The sequence below is a fragment of the Struthio camelus genome, chromosome 4 (assembly GCF_040807025.1).
Source record: "Struthio camelus isolate bStrCam1 chromosome 4, bStrCam1.hap1, whole genome shotgun sequence".
Classification (NCBI taxonomy): domain Eukaryota; kingdom Metazoa; phylum Chordata; class Aves; order Struthioniformes; family Struthionidae; genus Struthio; species Struthio camelus.
Window position 1 is genome coordinate 13,759,097 of NC_090945.1, and position 20,325 is coordinate 13,779,421.

The 20,325-nt window shown below is 38.0% G+C and overlaps 1 protein-coding gene across 4 annotated transcripts in view; it reads left to right on the forward strand.

Moving 5' to 3' along the window:
* Nucleotides 1–20,325, forward strand: part of CCSER1 (coiled-coil serine rich protein 1) — a 705,894-nt gene that overhangs the window by 594,505 nt on the left and 91,064 nt on the right. Inside the window, exon 11 of one of the 4 annotated variants that reach the window (XM_068941561.1) lies at nucleotides 17,213–17,260. The exons of the other annotated variants lie outside the window; for them this stretch is intronic. Within the exon in view, the coding sequence (XP_068797662.1) occupies nucleotides 17,213–17,238 (26 nt within the window). The 3' untranslated portion in view covers nucleotides 17,239–17,260. The remainder of the gene's footprint in view (nucleotides 1–17,212; nucleotides 17,261–20,325) is intronic. 4 annotated transcript variants of the gene reach the window in all.

A 20,325-nucleotide genomic window follows, 5' to 3' on the forward strand; every position in this document is an offset into this window, starting at 1 on the left:
ACTTAGTGAATATGTCTGTTCAACAAATGTCTTAATTTTTCCCATTTCATTTTTAAAAACAAGCTAAGTAACCACAGGGCTTAAGTAACAGGAGCTTGTCCTAATCATACTCAGGCCGTTCTCGCACATTATCAGTGTATGGCTTCTTCATTACCGGCTAGCTATAAGGTAACCTATATCTTTCATAGCTTCCTTAAAGTTAGAAATGAGCATTTTTATTCTTTCTTCTCTCCAGTGCCACAAAGCGGTTTGGTATTTCCAATAGGCCTGAGGGTGGGAAAGTGTCAGTAATTACAGTTCTGAACACCTATCACTTAAGTGAAGTACAGGAGCAGTGGAAACAGTAATTCCTGACGCTTCCTCTTTTGATGCTTCTTTTCATACAGTTTATAAAATCTGATAGTTACTTCAGGTTTCAATGTTGCCATCCTTGTGTTTACTGATAATTCCAGATGCCTTTAAAAAAAAAAAAACACCCAGAAACAGTGCTCAAGCATAATTAACATTTACTTTTGTTTCCAGAACTCTGCGACTGTTGTACTGCTAGACTTTGGCCTCTTTCAGCATTTGATAACTAATAAATAATAGTTTGTTTGTACAGTTAATTTCCTGATGTTTTAAATAAGAGAGGCAGCAATACATATCAATGATTTTTGTTGAAAAGAGCAACAACAAAAAGATGGACACTGTTGTTTAAAATGGAAACCGCAGGGCGGCTCTCAGAGACACCCCAAAAGGTTACTAGTTGTCTTGGCAGATGATTGCCCCTACTGTACAGATAGTCAAGGCAGTTTGACCTGAAATCTGATTTAACTTAATTACTGCAACAGTTGGATTCAAAAAAATCCAGAACTCCTAAAGTTCTCATGATATACCTGATTGTTTCTTTCATTCCTGTCCTTTACAGTATTATGAGGCATAACCATGTTAGAGTAGAAGGTTTTTCCAGGGGAGTTTGCTGTAGGTCATGGTGTAGTGAATCCAATACTGTTATTCACAAATGTTTTACGTATGCTGCTGCTTTTCTATGTCTTGGAGAGAAAAAGAGAAAGCTTACCAACGAGCTCTTGACTGGCTCATGTTGTTTCTGTCTAGATACTTTCTCAAGTCCTGAGACTAATTATTTCTGTTTCCTAGTAGTTTATATTAAAGAGGGAGTCAAAACAATACAGCATTTGAAAAAGTAAAATGAAGTTAGTATGTGTGTGCAAATGTCCATTAGTGTTGATCTACTGCAAGCGCTGAGGGTGGTTTGTTTTTATCAATGATCAGGGAAAAACTATACCCCCAATATATTTGACATCTCAAATATATTTGAGATGAGTGTGACATTAACTCTCACGTTTATTGACTTGGAGTGTTATGCTTGACTTGCTAAAATACTAAGATATATTATAGCAGTGGAGCACCAAAATCAGCAGCACCCAGCAGTTAATGATGCTTCAGATAGGCTGTCTGTCCTTTTATACAGCTCATTCTCTGTTCTGCTGTTTCTAACACCTATTTAATTAGGAGGCCGGTGAAAACTGAGGAGTCTTTTTGTCCTCATCTTTATGAGACAGATAAAAGACCAAGACAGAAATATGTTGTTGGGCAAGGTTGTTTTCAGAGTTGTTAGCATTCCGCAGCAAGGCCGAGATGAAAGCATGTGGCTCAGCCTCCTAGTGCGATGTCTTGAATCGGACTCATGTCTCACCCGGTTTTTGTGTGGTGCTGCACATTGCTTGCTTGCGTTGGCAGCCTTCCATCTTGTTAATACATGAGCCAATTCACAGATCCTTCTTCTTCTATTACTTTAATTTTTCTTTGTTAGGAATAAGTACTTGGCAATATTCTGTTTCTCTTTATGTCCTACACAAGTAAAGGAAAACAATCTAAGACCACCATTAAATATTAATAGCTCAGAATACTGTGGATGGTAAAATGATTCATTAGTTTTATCTTGGAAAATGGAGATGTTTATTCATTAGTCACAACTTTATGAATCAATTGTTTAATGGGAAATTAATCTTTTTTTTTTTCCTTTGGAAAAGCCCTTGTTTGACATTCTTTTTTCTTGATTAAAATGCAACTCTTTTAAGTAGAAGAGAAATTTTAATTCTTTCTTAGGATTAACTAAAAGCAACTACTATGTGCATGGTTAGTCATGTATAGGGAGAGGGCAGAGCATTTTCACCCGTACGCCCAGCAGCAGAACATAATTATATTGCGAAATAGAGCTACGTGAAGAGTTCACTCAGTGTACAATAAAGAGCTTTCAATTTCTTGGCTAAAACACACACACAGAAAATGAGTCATATCAGGAATGGTATTTACAATGTGGGTGTGAGAGGCTGATGTTACTTAAACTCACGGATTATCTTAGCACTGACAGTCCATGTATTAAGCCTCAGCCTAGCCTCCTGAATACAACTTGAAGAGATAATTAAAAGTGACTTGGGGAATCTGAGGACCTCCTTTCTCCAAATCAGGGTTGCTTTCTGCAGGGAGTTTTCTAAATAAGAACATATGAAAGGCTGTATTAAGTCAGCTTGCCCTGTGTTATTGCCAGTGATGAGCCAGTCTGTATGATAGTGCCTTCCCCTATACTTTCCCACAGCCCAGATATTTCCAGCTGTGATTCATGTGTGCTTTTGTGTATGTTGTAACCCTCAGTGGATTATTTTCCATGAGCTTGTCCAGGCTCCCACTGAACCTGTTGGTTTTTAAAGGCAATAGGGAAGGGAATCCCTGCAGTGAGGGCGAATAAGTATTACAGCTTACTGTGGTGCCTCATGGTGCAAACTGGGTAACGCAATATGTTAGCAGTTGCCAAAGATATTACTTAGTTAACAACTATAGGATGCAATAAATTAAGTTTGTATCTGCTGTCAGTAAGCATAACTGTGGGTAAGTGAGGCTTGATCAGATCTTACGTATCTTTGTAAGGGAATTTGAGATCTCGTGTTGTTTCTTAGGTCCCGCTGCTGCTCCTTGATAACGTGAAGTCGGAATCTTTCTTTCTGTTGTTTTTTTTCCCCCCTCCCTGCCTTTCTACCCCTACCTGTCACTCTTCATAGGCGCCTGAGGGCTGTGCAGAAATACCCACCTAGTGAGAGGTTTCATCATATCACCCACACATAAATAGTCAACTCTCACTTTGTATTTTCTCCTACTTGCTGCAGCCTTCAGACCACCTTGGTCCAGCTTATGTTATCACTGGGTTAGGTCAAATGCAAGTTACAGGATCAGCTTTCCTTAGTTCCCTGTCTAGCAGCTATTTGTCTGGGTTGGTTTGAGGCCTCCCATTGATTAGGTAGAGCATATTTGCGACTTGCGATGTGCTACCTGAAGAACTCTATCCTTTCGTTTGTTCATTTGATTGTCTGAATGAGTAGATTGTTCTTACTCACTTTTTCCATGCTCCACCATAATTCCTTTTCCAGGCTGAAGTGCCCTTCTTTACACAGCTCTTCCTTGTAGAGGAACACCTTTTCCGCACCTTTGATAATCCTCGTTACCCTTCTTCGAACTTACTCTAACACCTACCGATGTATCATTTCCTTTGTTGACTGCTGGTGAGCATGGAACTGATGTTTCATGGAGCTACGTAGCCTAATCCAGAGATGGTCTCATTCTGGCCACTTCATGCCCATTCACTGAGTCTTGTAATGTCCTGCAATTCTGAACAGTTGTCTTTGCCCTTTTTACCATAAATAACAAAGTTTGCAAATTGTCAGCCAGCTGACTCCTCTCAAATAGAAAACGTTTATCCTGACATACACCAATTTGGCATTTCTAATCATTTGTCTGTTACAGATATCATGAACATCTGTAGGCCTCCAGATCTATCAGTTCTTTCCAGTGAAATCAATTTATCATCCTCCAGTTCTTTGATGTTAAGGCTCTTTTAAGCAAGAGGTTATATACCACAATTAGTAGTGCAGCTACTTCATCCTTGAGGTCCTTCAGAGTTCTTGGGTGGACTCTCTCTGATCCTGTGATGTGTATTCTTCTCCCCTTCTTCTGTCCAGGATGTTCTCCCGTGTCTTACTTTTTCTATAGTTCAATTTGTTGCATTGCCTATTTGTTTTTTCAATAGAAATGCCTTTTTTTCGGTGTGTTGCATGTCTTTCCTAAATGGAGTTGCAGTGTTTCCTCTTACTGCCTTAAATTGGTTTTTTTCATATTGAAAGGGATTTCATGGGCAGTTTCATGCTGGTGAAGCGTATAGGGCTTATTTGGGAGAAGCAATGCTGTATTTGTTATTTAAAGTGCTTCAGAAATTAAGATGTCAGTGTATTTTATTAATCATGTATCGTATGAAAATTTCAGTGAACGTATTTTTTTGAGGCTTTGCGTCTAGAGCCCTCTAAAGCTATTTGTGATGTATTAGCAGCATAGATTATAGACTTGATGCTGCGGTTCTTGGTTCCTCGTCTATTAGGCTTTACCAACTGGGAGAAGTTGAAGCTTCTTTCCTAACCAGAGGGAATGGTTTATACAAGTTTTGTCCTTGCTGATGCGTGCTAAATAAAAGCAGCCTAAACAATGTTTTCACAGTGCAAACACAGTGTTAAGCTTTATTTGGATAGCTGTGTCTAGGCTAGAAAGCAATCACAAACATGAAAATACCTGGTCCTGGATGTATTTGCTTGCTGTTAGCTTTTTTCCCCCCCGTTAAATCGAAGGGAAAAGAGTTTTGCTATTTTGAGACCAAAGAAAATGAGGAGAAAGTACTTTGAACATTTCTAAATGTTTCTGACAGTTTTTTGAAAAACTATGGATTTCTGCTTGATTCCAAGTTTATTACGTTCCCGGGAGTTTCTCAGCTGATCTCAAAGGATTTAGATTCAAGTTCTCATTGCGTAGTTGAAAAGATGTGCAGCCTGAAGCAGGATAACGGTAGCAACCAAGGTAACCTTGAGCACCTATAAAGACTGTATCAATAAATAACTATAGTTTATCTTTATAATTTAAAATAATACCTTTAAAACAAAAAGAGTAAATTTATAGCAAGTCCTAAATAGACTATATTACAGGCAATGTTTTAGATTTCTAATATAGAATTTTAGTTTCATCAGTAAATTTATAAAAGCCGAGATCTTTGTTGTGCAAACTTCAGAATATCATCTATAATGTGTAACATGTAAAAAAAAAATCTGCTTATTCTAAACAAAAATATGTATATGATTTTCTTGTTTACTTAACACAAGTAGATCCATCCGGACTTGCTCTAGAACTCACAAAACTAAAATTTTCAGTTCATCTTTTAAATGGCTTTGTAGTAGGGCTACATGCTAGTAGGAAAAAATAAATAAATGCATACTGTGCCATTTAAAAGGCAAGTAGTATCACGCATTGCCTGCAGTTTTGATTCTGTTATTATTTTTGTTTTAGAACAAACTTTGTCAAAAATAAGCTAGTAAAAGTGAAAACAGATAGAATATGAGTTTAAGCAGAGCTAGCAAATTTAATGCATAAGAGAAAACAAATGGTCTGATAGGCTAAAAATATCTTCCGACTACAGTTACCACATTGTTATTTTCTTTCATTCAATCTATACCATAATCATTAAATTAAGATTTTTAAAGTGTTTTTATAAAATATTTTAAAATGTGTCTTTTGGTAAAATTACGGTCTGATGGTAAAGAGCCTTTTGCTTATGTAGAAGTTTTCTAAACTTTCAACTGCACTTTTAAGCCATGCTAATTTTTGACTCAGTGAATGTTTAAGAGTAGCTGTATCACAGAGAAGTTGTCTCTTGATATGTGTGTTTGCTCCTGATGGTTGTAAGTATCTAACCAGCCATTCTTGTCAGAAAGATCATCTTCATTAAACAGATGCGTAAACATTTGGGATGCTATTGGTATCAGAGGAGTTGTCCAAGTGTGCATGTTTCTGTAACATACCATTACGCTTGGATTGATACCAGGGAAGAGAAGTTTGAATACGGTGTAATACACAATCTTAACTGGCTGTCAGTGCCTTTCTTTCAGACGCTTACTTACCAAAGCAGCATCTAAATGAAAATTTAAACTGCTTACTGTAGTGACTGATTTTACAGCAGGGAAGTACTCTTTTTGAACCAACCTATAAGCTAGCGAGGCACTATAAACTGAGGAGTATTCTACCAGTGCTTACTGTTTCTCTCTTGTTTTTAACTTTGCTTATGCAATAGCATTGCAAAGCAAGAAAAAAATTGAAAATACTTTCTTCTGCAGTTCCTTCCCATGATTTATGTTTCCAAGTCTATCTTTAAAATGGAGCAAATCCCTTCTTTCTGTTCACCCTTTAGTTTAGTACTAAAATGTTTCTCCTTTTCAAATGTGGAAAAAGTTTGTGTCATTGAAATTCCTTGAATCAGCAAATGCTGCTGCCTGGAGAGCCTGAGCACGACCTTGCCTTTATCCTGCCACTCATACCACTCCAGCCCTGTCAGGGAATCGATAGTGCAGATTTGTGGGTCCATCAAACCTGTTTGTGTTTGTTCCTCAGCTGAAGGCTAATGTAAAATGGCAGATCCACCTGGCGAGGATTGCTGTGGAAGGAGGGAAAGTATCTGATTAACTGGGGAAGTTTCTGAAGGCAGCTGGACAAATCGTTCGCTAAGAATGCCCAAGCGGGCAGAGCTCTTTGGCCGTGCTGTTGAGGGAAGCTGCGAGGCACGCTAATGACCCACTCTCAAGGGAAGATGGGCCACCTGACACTAAGCCTGAAACTGTAGTGTCACACCTTGGCTATATTTCAGGTGATGGTGCCAGGACTTTGACTGAAGCTTTCTGGATATAACTTAGGAAATTCTGCTTAAGAGACAAAATTGTAAATATTTGAAAGCTTCTCATGTTTTGGAAAAATCAACACTTGAATTTTCTAACCTGATTGTGCGCTGTACATAACGTGTAAGTCAAAACTGAAGCTAGTCCTGTGCCTGCATCCTTATCCTTTTAAGATGCTCCCACTAGGCTTTGAACTCTGTTTTGAACCCATCTCTGGTTTAGAGTAAATTCCACTTTTATATCATTTGTTTTTTAAGCAAATACAAAGTAAAACTTGGAGTAGATGACAGCTGCTGTGGTTTCAGTTCATAAAAATTGACCAGTTAAAACCCCAAGAAAAGTCTTTTAAGTGTTACTGAGTTCTTAGGCGTGTAGTATTTGGCCTCTCTGTGACTCTAGGTGTAAGAACAGCGTGATATGTGGTTGGTTAGCACAGCCATTTGGGCTGGAACAGTTGCAATCCAAATTCAGTTGTTTTGCTGCCAGTGGGAGTTTCCTTCTTCGTGTTTCTGTCTTTAGGCTTGTCTATATTGCATGCTAAACTAGCTCTAAACCAGCTGGCTTTATTATGAGAAGTCTAACTTACTACTGTCTTAGACTAACAACTCTGCAGCAGAATTAAAATGGTCTTCAGGCAACCCTGGGCTACTAAGCCTAACATGTTGAATTATACCCCCCTTCTAACAAAAGAAGCCACAACTGTAGCTATTTTCCTTGGACTTTTTACTTGTGCATTGATGCTCTTGGTAGGCCATTATGCTCATAGGCCACTGCATTGACTCTCAGGTGGGAGCATGTTGGGTAATGGATTTCTGCATCCTTCTCCTAGGAGAAGGAGAAGCAGATTTTAACCTCCTACCTACAACAACTTTAAATGCCTTTCCGGTGCTGCTGTTTCCATAGGAAAGTCAAAACCATTGCTCTCACAAGTGGAGTTCGCATTGCGAAGAGACATCCCTGGGGCAATCTGGTCCAGAATATAATAAACAATAGAAAAAGATAATTAAAGAACTGCCTCCTAACATTGCAAAGAGATTTGATGTTTTCCCTGCAAGGGAAAAGCCAGTTCAGGAGAGAAAGTTTGCTTAGTTTAGAAGAAGTTGAAAAATGCTCCAAAAGAATTATTCTCAACAAATAAATACTTTATCATGTTAGAGCTTTCGTTCTAGGTTAGATTGCTTCCCATACGAGTCTTTGTTTGATGTAAATGTACTATTGCACTTTTCTAACAAAGAGGTAGAGAGATTATTGTTTGATATGTAGTTGGATATATTAGAAACTTTTTTAAAGATGGTATTTGAGTTAAAAGTATTAGGAGAGAGGCTAACAAAAGATCCTATCCTAATGTTCTCTTGGTTATGGCAGTTCATCTTTTATGCGTTCATCACCTTGGCATCTGATTATATCAAATATTTATTGAAAATATATAGAGTGAGTTCCCACTCACCATCTTTTTTACTGGCTTTATCTTGGGTAAGCTTCTGAAGAAAGAATTGAGTTTGCAAGTTGCTCTGATGGTGATGAACTTCAGAGCCTTCAGACTTATTCAGCAAATTAGTACCCAAAGTCAAGGGTCCAAGCTTCTATGTTTTAAACGGGGTTGCACTGCACCGTTTTGTTCCTATTGTTACAAATGAGCATTTAGTGAAAGGGAAACATCTACAGTAATTGCGCAAGTCTCACGTAGGCCTTACAAGTTGCAGCAGGCAATGCTGAAGTTAAGCTGTTATTCAAAAGGAGGTTAATAAATTTAGAGGAATGGTGCTGGGATTGCGTGGATTTTGGCAGTTCACTTTCCTGGGTATTCTTGTGCGTCTCGACCAAAGGGAAGCAAGTGCATGACAGGATTTCTGTGGCTTCTGCAGCATCAGATCCTGCCGGGGCTGTACATCTGTCGTGCTTTCAAAATAACAGCACTGAGCATACTCTAAGTGTGCAATATATCCTGCGTGTGCCACAGCTCATAAAACTGTCAGCAGCATTGAGGAAGGAAATGACATGCAGTTCGAACTCTTGGATGTAGCCAATTCCCAAAACTTACATATTGGAAAACCTACTGCTTAGCTGTGAGGCTGAACAGAAGAATTAGCAAGATGGTACAAAACAGAGTGTACGTATTGCTGTGATTCTTGAATGCTTTTTCGGTAGGAAATGCAGAAATAAAAACTTGAATACCATTCAAAATATTTCCATTTAGTTTTTGGAAATCTGTGCTCCTTGTTATGAAATAAGTGACCTTAATTCTTTTCTTAGAAGAAAATTCTGGTTAGTCTCCAAAAGACATTGCAAACCCAAATTGCTTTTTTTCAAGCCCAGACTCGGAAGGCATATTCTAAAAATAACAACAACAACAACAACAACAAAATTTAAACATAAACAAGCGCTTGGGCCCGTGGTGGCCTCCTAGGTCAGTAAAACCACTGAGCTAGTAACACCGCATGCCGTTGTACAAAAAAGCTTGCAGGTTGCCAGATTTAACTAATTGACATGTTCTGACCTCCTCTGTTTGGGGTGTACTCGTGTAAACTAAAATGTCCTAACATTTATTTAAGATATACATGCATGACACTTCTGTTTTGCTACTGAATAATAGTTTTCAAAGTTATCCTGTTGTAAGATCTTTTGGGTGGTGTGTGCAGAAGAAATCTTGTCGATAAAGCTGTCAAGTTTTCCGCTAACGGTTCTGATATTATTCTTGTTTTTGTAGTTAAAAGGACATAGAAGTTTGAGGCCTGTAACCATCCTTCCGGTATAAGATTAACAGAAGTTTAATGACCGATACAGCAACAATATCAACAAATCTTGATAAGTTTTTGTAGTTTAAAATTAATATAATTAGGACTTTATGCTGTAGTGAGGATTAATAAATCTGGGATGGGAAAAGCTTTCCGGAAAGGATTATATAAATTAAATAAAACTTTTAAAGTAAGGATTTTTTTTTTTTGTCTGATCGGTATCCTCGGAGAGCGAGATGAGAGACATTTTATTTCTGAGCAATATCTTTTTATTTACATCTGCTTGCCTCATTAGCACAGTGTAAAAACAAGATCTTGTACTAGAGCTGATGAAATAATTGCTGCAAGCTGAATGTTTAGACACATTGTACAAATCAAATGTATACCATTCATCCATTAAGATCCCTTGTGCCCCCATTTGTCATTCAGTCCCAATTAGGATTTTTTTTCTGTAGAACAAACAAACAAAAACACCCCTCAAGGACCAATTCTTCAAGGTGTTGAGTGTATTGAGATGGCTGAACATCCCTTGCTTCAGCTGAAAGTGCCTTTCAGAAACTCACACTGACGTACTGGGGACTTCTGCACCCGAGATAATTATCGAGGTGTTTTGACATTTTTCTGTTGTTGTCCTTCCTTCTGCCACCTTCTTTTGTTTCACGTATTTGCTTAGAGGAGATCATTTCGCTGTGGGACGGAGTTTGTTCCTCTGTGTACATTTACACATAGCTCGTAGTTCATAATGGTCGACAAGCTCTAATGAGCTTCTGGAATCTAATAGAAAGACATTTACATTTTTTGCAAATGATAGGTCCGCAAGAGCGTGGAAATTAGAAAAGAGCTATTCTCCTGCAGCTTGTTCTTTGTCCCCTGAGTAGTTTAGTACGAGCCACAAGCCTCTTAGAAATTGTTGCAGCCTGCAATGGCTCCTAACTGCTACTCTAGCTTTGGGGAATCAGAGTACCCGACTGCATCTTTCATGATTTTGACAGACTTTTATTGCTGAAGAGTTATGAAATGGTTTCATAGAATATGCCACGTTTAATGCTAACGGTCTACCCCCACTGAAGAATCCAGAGCTTCTGCAAAAGTGTTTTGGCATCCCTGGCTACCAAAGCACAGAGGACGTAGCCTATACCACACTCCACACGGAATCGTACGAGCAATTTTCTGACCCCTTTCTTCTTCATTCTGTTTTATTTTTGATACTCTCAACTTTTTATTCTTTAAGTCACAGCAGAAACAGTATGGCACATGCCAATGATAGACATTATTCCACACACACATCCTCTGGGTTGGTGGAAGCTGAGATATTGCATATCGTTTTGCAGTTGTGCCAGTGTCCAATTTAAGTTTCATATGTTGAGGAGTATTACAAAATTTCAATAGGAAAGTATGTACTAATGGTAAAGAGTGTAGAGGGAATAATTCTGATGAAATGAAATTCCTTTACATGTAAAGTCTGCATAAAACTTATTTGTCCTCTTGTGAAAAGCTCCTGCAGTTCAATTTAGGTAGCAACCTTGAGGTTTCAAGATGGAATGAAGGGACGATCTTTCTTGCCCAAACAGCTCCAAAAAAAATGTCAGTCAGGATTCTGATAACTAAGCAAACTTTCAGTTTCAGGCGTGATTTTAATACAGTGACAGCAGCAGGCTTTGTGGCTTCCTACAGGGCCTGGTAAAAGTTGCTGGATGCAGGAGCTCGCGGAAGCAGCTTGTAAATGCCATTTTAGCCTGCTTACCTTGCTATTTGTTGAACGTACCTGAAATGCAGCTCTCGTTGTACAGCACAGTGGTCTGACTGCTGTGTCTTGCAGAGCATGATTACACATAACTAAAGGGTATAACTTGGCGCATGAATCTCTGTGATCCGCAAAGCATCCCTGTTTAGTTCTATATAAAAAGGCAAATTGAATGAGGAACCTAGTGAGTTTGGAAAGGAAGATTTTTTCCAGTCATCATAATGACTGTAAACAGATGCATTGATTGTTTAAAATCAGTGTGTCTACTTGTGGAATGAGGTACTTGAGCATGATTTATATGAGGAGTTACTGCCCCAGATTTTTTGATCCCTTGCTTTGAGAATCAATTGTGAAAGCCTCTCTCTCAGGCTCAAGGCTGAATACAAATCCTCATGAGCTTGCCAGTGTTAAATTGCATCCTATCGCTTTCCCTAAACATTCAAAAGCTTTCAACAAGGCTAGACTCGCAAATCCCTCCCCACCTTCACTTAACCTTGTATTTCCATGCTGACTCTCCATGTGGAATAACTCCTGATGACAGTTTACCAGTGCAGGTCTTTTCTCAGTCTTCCTATAAATTTCTCTCCTGCAGTGCCATATGGTTTTTTTTTTTTTTTTGGCAAAAGATTAAGCTTGCAGTACTTGAATGCCTGTTAACCATCATAGAAATAAGTAATTGTAACTGTTCGCTTGCATGCCAAAAGACTTATTATACACGCTCCATTAGAGAGATAACAGGAGTTGTTTTACCAAATGTTAGGTATTTATTTAGAGCTGTATCTTTTATTTGGAGATTGGTTATGAAGTGCCAGGAAATCTATTTATATCAAGGCAGTCTTTGTAAATATTCATTTCGCAACAATTTTTATGGAAGGTTTCCAAGTGGTTGTTGAATGTTTCAAGACAAAAACATTTTCTCCCCAATAAGGAGACATAACCAAGATAACTGTTAACTCTTCAAATTAAGACATACTAAGAAATATAATATAATATTCCACAGAATGAAATTACACTAAAAATAAGGAAAAGAATGATTACTCTTTCTAAAAACAGGGAACAGAACTTCTTTTAGAATAAGATCTTTTTTTTTTTTTTATGATTTCTTATGGGAAAAGTAGCTTAGGATGTGGAGCAGTATCAACAAGGATCCTGAATTAATTTGTAGGCAAACTGTTGGAAATCATGTCACGCAAAGGAATGGCAACTGACAGATAAAAGAGCAACAGAGTTCACCCAGCAGAAACTAGTCAAATAGATTGACACCTGATACAGTGAATGCAGAACATTGGTGGCTGAAAAAGCTGAAAGGGCATCATAAAACAACCTGAGGAAATCAGCCCCATACTGTTTTAAGAAAGTTCTGTGAAAAATAGGATGCAAAGTAAATTTACTAGATTTTGAGGACGGATAGATAATTTCTGTAGTTAAGGTGGGCGATCTCTTACATTTCTTTAGTGGTTCAGGTTGTTTTACAAGCCTTTGCTTTTGTTTTTCCCGTTGTTTCTTTACTTTTTACTTCTTATACATGTCTTGAGATTGAAGATTCAGACTATAAAAATATCGCTTCTTATCTTCCTTAAATGGAAGATAATTTTTAACACGCTTACTCATTTTAACTAGTTGGATTTAGAACTTGTCCTTTATGATTTCTTTACTGTACTTGCTGCCTCAATTGTATCACATAATGAATGAATTCTCAGTTAGCTTTTGCACTGATGAGATCTGAGCTCTGCTAGCAATTGCAAGGCAGCGCAAAAAAGATGTGTTCCTTACTCTAGGTATTTAGCAAAACTAAATCAAGAGAGCTTGAAGTATAAAATAACCTGTGATCAACAGAGGTTTGCACAAATCATGCAATTACTTCTAGGTATTCGAGGTTAGCTTTAAGAGAAAGAAAAAAGCAAGGGGAGGGAACTCTGTGGACTAGAGGTGTGATGAAATACTGGAAGGTATCAGGGTAACTCTCCCTCTCCGAGTCGCTTTGTTGGGCCACTTCTGCTGTGCATAAAGAGAGCCTTCAAGAAAGGGTATACAGGATAAGGTTACAAAGCAATCATTCATTAGCTCATACTCACAGTACGTTGCTAGGAGTGGTAACCTACTCGGCTGAGCACTAATATGCTCACCAGGAGGATGAGACTCCCAAGGAGTCCTTTTTGGCGAGTCAGGCAGGGAAAAGCCACCCTCTGTTGCTCCCGGGAACAGATTGATCCTGTTGCTGAGTTGCTGTCTTCTGTGTCTCTCTCTGGGTCCGCCCTCATCCCTGTAGGCTTTTGTCCCTTTTAATGATCGTGTTTACTCTTAAATCCTACAGCTGCTAACTATGCCCATCTCAGCCTTTACACTTCTAACCGATTTTCCTTTTTTGAATCATTGCTTTAGCTGGTGTACTTTATTACACCTGAACAGCAGTTTTCTCAGTAAGGGAGGGTCACGTATATGCGCTGCCTTAGCCTGGACCTGGGATCCCAGGTGGCTGCAGCCCAGGGCTGAGGGTTGCAACAGGTTCTGACCCAAAACTGTCTGCAGGGAGAGAGGAGTAAACCCCTGCCAGGTCTTCCTCTGGGCTACTAGGGCAGTGATTAAGTGGCACAACCTCTCTAACAATGAATATCAACAGTAGATAAAAAAGATGCGCCAGCTGATCATACATTAAAACCCTCCCTAGAGTGCTGAAGTATCTGTATGGAAATACATATCCCCGTGCAGAGGCTGGAGGAGTGAGTGGGGTAGTGAACACTTCTCTGATTTGTTTGCCAGTCTCATCTTTTTATAAAAACTTAAGGTCAAAGGTAAGGTGGTACCTGTTGAAAAGCAAGACCTAAGAACGTGAAGCGTATTCAAACGGCAGCGGGCTCTGCCTGCGGTTATACTGCCAGCGCAGGCTGTCGCGTGCTGTGCAGCTAGCCAAGTGAGCTCTGACGCAGCTTTAAATCGTTCCAGAGGGACCACTCGTGCGAAGCAGTTTGATGAATTTGAGCCTTGATTTGGTTTTATATTTAGGATAACTTTCTTTCATGCTGCGGGTTTCCCCCTCTGATCAGTGCTTGGCAGGCCTTTTGAGAGGAATTTACAGCGTTTCAGTTAGAGGCAACTCACTTAAGCGCTGTTGGTTTGGGTTTTCCCTTCAGTCCTTAGCAGTGTCCGGCTAGTATTAGAAAGCCTTAAACTTTATCAGCTATTCTTGGCTTTACTGGCATGCTGTCAAAATTTCAGCCCAATCTCTGTAACTGAAACTACTGCTAAATTTCTCAATTTTAATGAAAAGAGAAGAAAGAGTGAGGGTAGGGTGGCTTAGCTGCCTACGTCTCTGTAGATTCAACTGCTGTTTTGTCACGCTCCTTGGACTTTATATGATACTACAGCCGCTTTCAGTTCTTTGCTCCGTGCGCGGCTTAAATCATAGCTTTTTGTATGCGCCTATGTTTTAGCGCTGTGTTCTCTTTTCAGGCTTATTTTCTCTGTAAGTGAAAGCTGTAATGATGCACTAAGGAGAATGGTAGCATAAAAGAATCAACTTGCAGCGATTCCAGCATTTCACTTTTTTGAGCTGTCAATTAGCAATTTAGCAATTCTGCTTTGAACCTGGGATTTCAGTTTATAATCTAATTATTACTGATTTAGAGAGTAATTTAAATTAATTTGAAAATAGTGTTAATGATTTTTCAGGTAAATCAGCTGAGTAACAGGAAAAATGCATGTTATTTTTCCTCATGAATGGTTATTTTAGTTTTTGGTTTCTCAGTTTTATTCATTTGTTCTGCTGTTCAAATTACACTACTAAAACATCTGCACCAAAACCCTTAAATAGCACTTTAATGATAGTTTCCTTAAAAAACAAATAAATAAAAAGGGTAGATACAAACTGCGTTCTTAGTAAATAGAATTGTTTAATTGCTTATAATGAATTTATCTTTTCATTTGCATGTCAGCTTAATGGGCCCCTGTCATAAGTTTTACATTTATCTCCAAATGCTCAGTCTGGTAGTGTTCAAAAATAAACACATGGTCTGTGTATACACAAAATGCACACATTATGTGTACAGAAGATTATGTGTATGTGTTATTGTACACGTACAATAACATATGATATACACAGATGACATACAGATAACACTGGTAAGCAAAGGGGTCCCGATTCAAAAAATCGCCCTTCTCTGGGTGTGAACTAACTTTTTTTTTTAAACAAAATATACAGTTAGTATTTTCTTGTCTTAGAAGCTGATAATGGCAGAATGAGAAAAGATCATTCGAAAGAATCAAAGATGCAGGAATCCAAGTAATTTTTCCATCTTTAATTACTGATCAAGCTATATCCTAGACTAATAAAGAAATGCGAGGAGTCCTGTTGAAATAATTGCATTTCTTATTGTCAGTCTAAAAATGCAATCCTGCAGCTGTAGTCATATGGTGCTGCCTTCCCCCCCATCAGTAATCTGGCTATTTACTGTTAAAGAAAGAAAAATAATGCAAAAAGGCACAATAAATGACAATACGAGTTACTTAGCATACAGTTTCTGTTGTGCCTCTTTCTATGGAGGGTTTTCAGCAGTGGTAACATCTTAGAAACGGAGTCTACTCCTTAAGTGGACCAGTATCTTAAAATTTGTACATCCTATCTTAGTGCAACACAGGCAATTATAACACTATATATAAATGACAAATTAAGGTTGATGGCTCACTGTAGTATGAGATTATCTGCAGTTGTATTTTTTTGACTAACTCTATGTTACTTGAAAGACTGTGGGGGCAGTTGTGGACAGTCTTGCCACTGCTTAATGCTGCCATTGCTTTGGTGACAAAGCTGATTTAAGAGGTTTCCTCCCGTCCCTGCCGTTCATCCCTCTCCCGCTGCCTGCTGCGCGTTGTTATCCCGATGGTACTGCTGCAGCTCGTTTCGGGGGAGGTAGTCCAATGTAGCGAAGTGGTCTGGACTGAAAGGGAGACATAAGAAACAACAGGAACCTCTTAATCCATCTTTCAGCCCGTGTTTTAGCTCCCTTCGGGGCATGCGTGGCCCTGAACCAGGGAGTCAGAGCTTCTTTTGGTCTGTGTTTTTCTTACTTGTTGTTCGTTTCTTACAGATGCCTGCAACTAATGCTGTAAAATAGTGGAAGTTTTTTTTTTTTTTTTTTTAAATTAGATTTTGGATGCTGGGTAGGAGGGCTATGGTAAAGGAAGAATTTCCTTTAAAAATTAAGATTTTTTTCATCTTTAATGGCTGTCCAAAACCATATAACACCTATTTACAATTAATAGCATTTTATGAGATCCCTTCTAAGTCCCCATCTCAACTGCAGAGAAGTGCTCAGTTTAAACACGAGTGAACTTTGGAAGGAACTTTGGTGGAAGACTGTCGGATCTGGCAAAGCAAAGATGGTGCAAAAGTTATATAGCAGTGTGTTTTGAACAAAACTCTTAAAAGTAGTTGCAAGTGAGGAGTTAGGCTACTTAGTATGATTTTAAAGGCATATCACATTTTAAGATAAATTCAAAAATTTTAAGATAAATTCAAAGTGATTATTTATGTTGGGATTCAATGAAACTTTTCTCCACTTATAACAAAAAGGCTCAAGATTGCACTGCGTGTGTTCATAAGCTAATATGACATACTGGGCCAGATAGTCACCAAGAAGACCTGGTCGCTCTCAGGTGACAGGGGGGGAACTCATTTCAACAATCGATAATACTGTAATAACGCGGGGGGAAGGTCAATGGAAATGTTATATGCCCAGAAGGCCAGTCAGGCGTCAGTGAAATGATAAGCAGAAGGTAAACAAATGGCAGAATGTAAAGGTATGTTTTATTTTTAGTTTAGTTTGGAGGTCTCAGAAGTGAATTGGAGGGGACATTTAATTTTGAAGTTTTCAAGCTGCTGTTCATCTTTATTGTGTTACGTATTTATATCATTCTCATTCCTTTTCTTTCTTTTTCTTCCATCCACCCATTGTCTCAAATTGCGTTCTTGATTACAGTGTGTGTAATCGTTACCACCGTGTGAAGGCAGCCCCCCACATCACCAGGTACGATGTCTTATTTCTCTGAAAACAAGTGTGTATGTGTTTTCAAACTTTTTCAATGTTGCATACCATCCTAACAAGACTCTTTAAGATGTGCCTTTTTTCTCCTTCTCTTCCTTTCCCATTAGATATGAATTAACATTCCTGCAGTATCTCCAGCAATTACTCTTATTTTTTAAAATAATTTGCTTTTTTTTATTTTGTTTTGTTTAGCATTTGATGTGATGCTTTGAAGCAAAGAGGGATCTAGCTGCCTAGGGAAGAGCTAGCGCATGATGTCTTTCTTCTGCACTAGTAGGCAATATTGCACAGGTTTCTCATAGTCCAGCGATTCATGGCTTGGACCTGTAATTTTTTTTAGTGTGTTGACATCTGTTATGGAGTTTCCTTTAGAAAAATCCTTGAGCCACATTATTCAGTTAGTTTTTACTGTCATCTTGAACAATTTATATTAAAGGCCTGATATTCAGCTGTGCTTTTCACCTCTTCAGTGATAGACACTGGTGAATAAATAAGTGTTTTGTTGTTCCTTATTGTTCTATTTCTATGTATTCAAACCACTGTTCATCATTATTTTTTGTGGCTTTCAGATATATGTTATTCTGGGATTGGTATATAGCAAGCTGAAAATGCCTTATCTAGAGGTGTTACTGTTTTGTCTGAAGAAAGCAACAAGATCCTAAAGGTGCTCCCTTAGATGCAAGTTTCTCTAACTTTCTAATATGTTCCTGGGCATCACTGGCTTGTAGCTTGATTAGCCAGTATACCTTTGCACGTTGGCAGCAGAAAACTGTAATAAAGAGTTGTTGTAAATAAACTGTTGGTGGTGATGGCAGAACATAGAGTTAAATAGTCTTAACAACGTATTCTTCGGAAAGGAAAGCTAAATTCAAGAAATTATTATGCACGGTTATCATACGTGGACATGTCAGACATGCACCGTATGTTTCTAAGTGATGCTCTTTACACAAGAGTTAATTCTAAATGCAAGTTACCAGATCCACGGCTGGTAAATATGAATATAATGCGGTAGATTCTGATGGTGACACATCTCATACTGTTTGAGATACCAGTCCTTTAACAGTTGTTTTCAAACAAATTACAGTCCTTATAACTCTCAATACTACAATGTTTCTGAAAAAAAGTTATTGAAAAAGAAAAGCATGTTTCTACCGCATGGCCTTTAGTCTAGACTCTCCCGTTCTTATCTTCAGCGCATCTGTGACAACTGTTTGATAGCCTAATCATCTTCCCATGTAAATGTAATTATTTTTCGATGTAAGTTCCTCTCTTTGTAGGTCAGTAAGGTGGTGTTTTGTCTTTCCCCTCAAATTCAGAGGGAGTAACGTGCAGTAAATATTAGGAAGTCAGAAAGGGAGGTGGCAAAGCTTCTGTTTAAAATAATACTTTGAAAAAGCTGGATTTATTTGTGCAACTTTTTCTCATATTGCATCATAACAACACTTAAAGGTGTTAAAGTTCATCTCAGTACCTCTTTCACAACTTTATACAGAGGTATTCAGGATGTACATTGCCATAAATAAGATGTGGTCCTCAACAGCTGCAGCTTTATAGAATGCAAACTGCAAGGTACGTTACTGAGGGGTCGAACCTAAATGAACTATCATTGCTTCCCTGTTATGTTCCACCCTGTATAATTACATTACCTTAATCGATTTTCCTTACTTATTAGTAAAGTAAAAGATGGAGGATAGAAAATCAAATATTAATTGGTTCAGTTAAGCCAATGGATAAGGATCATGGCTCAGTTATGGTAATCATGTGGGGTGATAGCTGTGTTATGGTACCTGCTGTAGAATCACATTTTGCAAAAGGACAAATGTAATTTGATTTAAAATAATTAAAAATTGATTTTGTTTTTGGACAGTGAGCTTCCTAGAGAAGAACTGGAAACACTGAGGTAACTAGAGATATACGTACATAATGGATGGATGAATAGTTAAAAGACTATGAGTCTAATCCTACCCGTAGGCTAAGTGATTTTGCAAAATTCTTGGATTCAGATTAGTAGATGCAATTTCTCATTATAATCTGTATTGGAGTTACAAGATGCATGCAGTATACCTGTCATATATTTAAACAAAGATTTAAATCTGTTTTTAAATTTATGCATTCCCCCTTTACTAGGGTTTGGCAAACCTCAAGATCACTCTTGAAATTCAAGCTGCTCCCTGATTTATGAGGACCATATGATCCTAATAGAAGCTATTTGATTGTTTTAGCATAACCTTTAGCCTAGTGGCAACAATTCAGTAAATTTTAGGTATTGAAAGTCATTTGTAAAATGAAGATATACGTAATAAAGGAGGAGAAGTACAAGAACTGAAAGAAATGAACAAGTCTGTATTTTGTTTCTGGGAACGGTCTGAAGACAGACACCAGAGCGCCTCATCTTGTAGCGCTGCTCAGAAGTACGCTAATAAAATCTACAAAACAGTTCTGCTTAATTTCTGCATTACGTGTTGCTAATGAGTAAGGCAATTTATACAAAAGTGTGATTATACTGTGTTGATCGTGAATTTGCAGTGCATTTAGAAAAAGGAAAGTTGTGTTTAGCTCTGGTTATTTAAATCTTGGCCTTGTTTAAATCCTGATCCTCAACCTTCTCTGATCACATCACTTGGTATTATATCATTTATCAGAGATATCCCCTAAACTATTCCTTCTGTCTCATAGAATAGATTAATTTTGAAGCGTTAGTGCTTTTTTGCATGTAATCAGTAATAGAATACATGTGGGCAGTACTATTTAGAGCTAGTCTGTGCTATTTAACTTTTTGTTGCATGTATTTCCACTTTTAAAACCTTTTTCTTCAGACACATCTTGGCAATTTGAGTTACCTCAAGGAGATTCTGTGGATTGTAATATTAGCATTTAAGTACTTTATATTGTTAGCACTTGTTCTATAATTTGTTTTCTAAAACATATACTAAAAGTCTCTGTTGTAGAAACGTCATGCCCTATGTTTAATATTGTAATTTTTCATCAAACAATATATTATTGATAGTTCAAGTTATATGCAGGTGCCGTTCTACGATCGAATTATG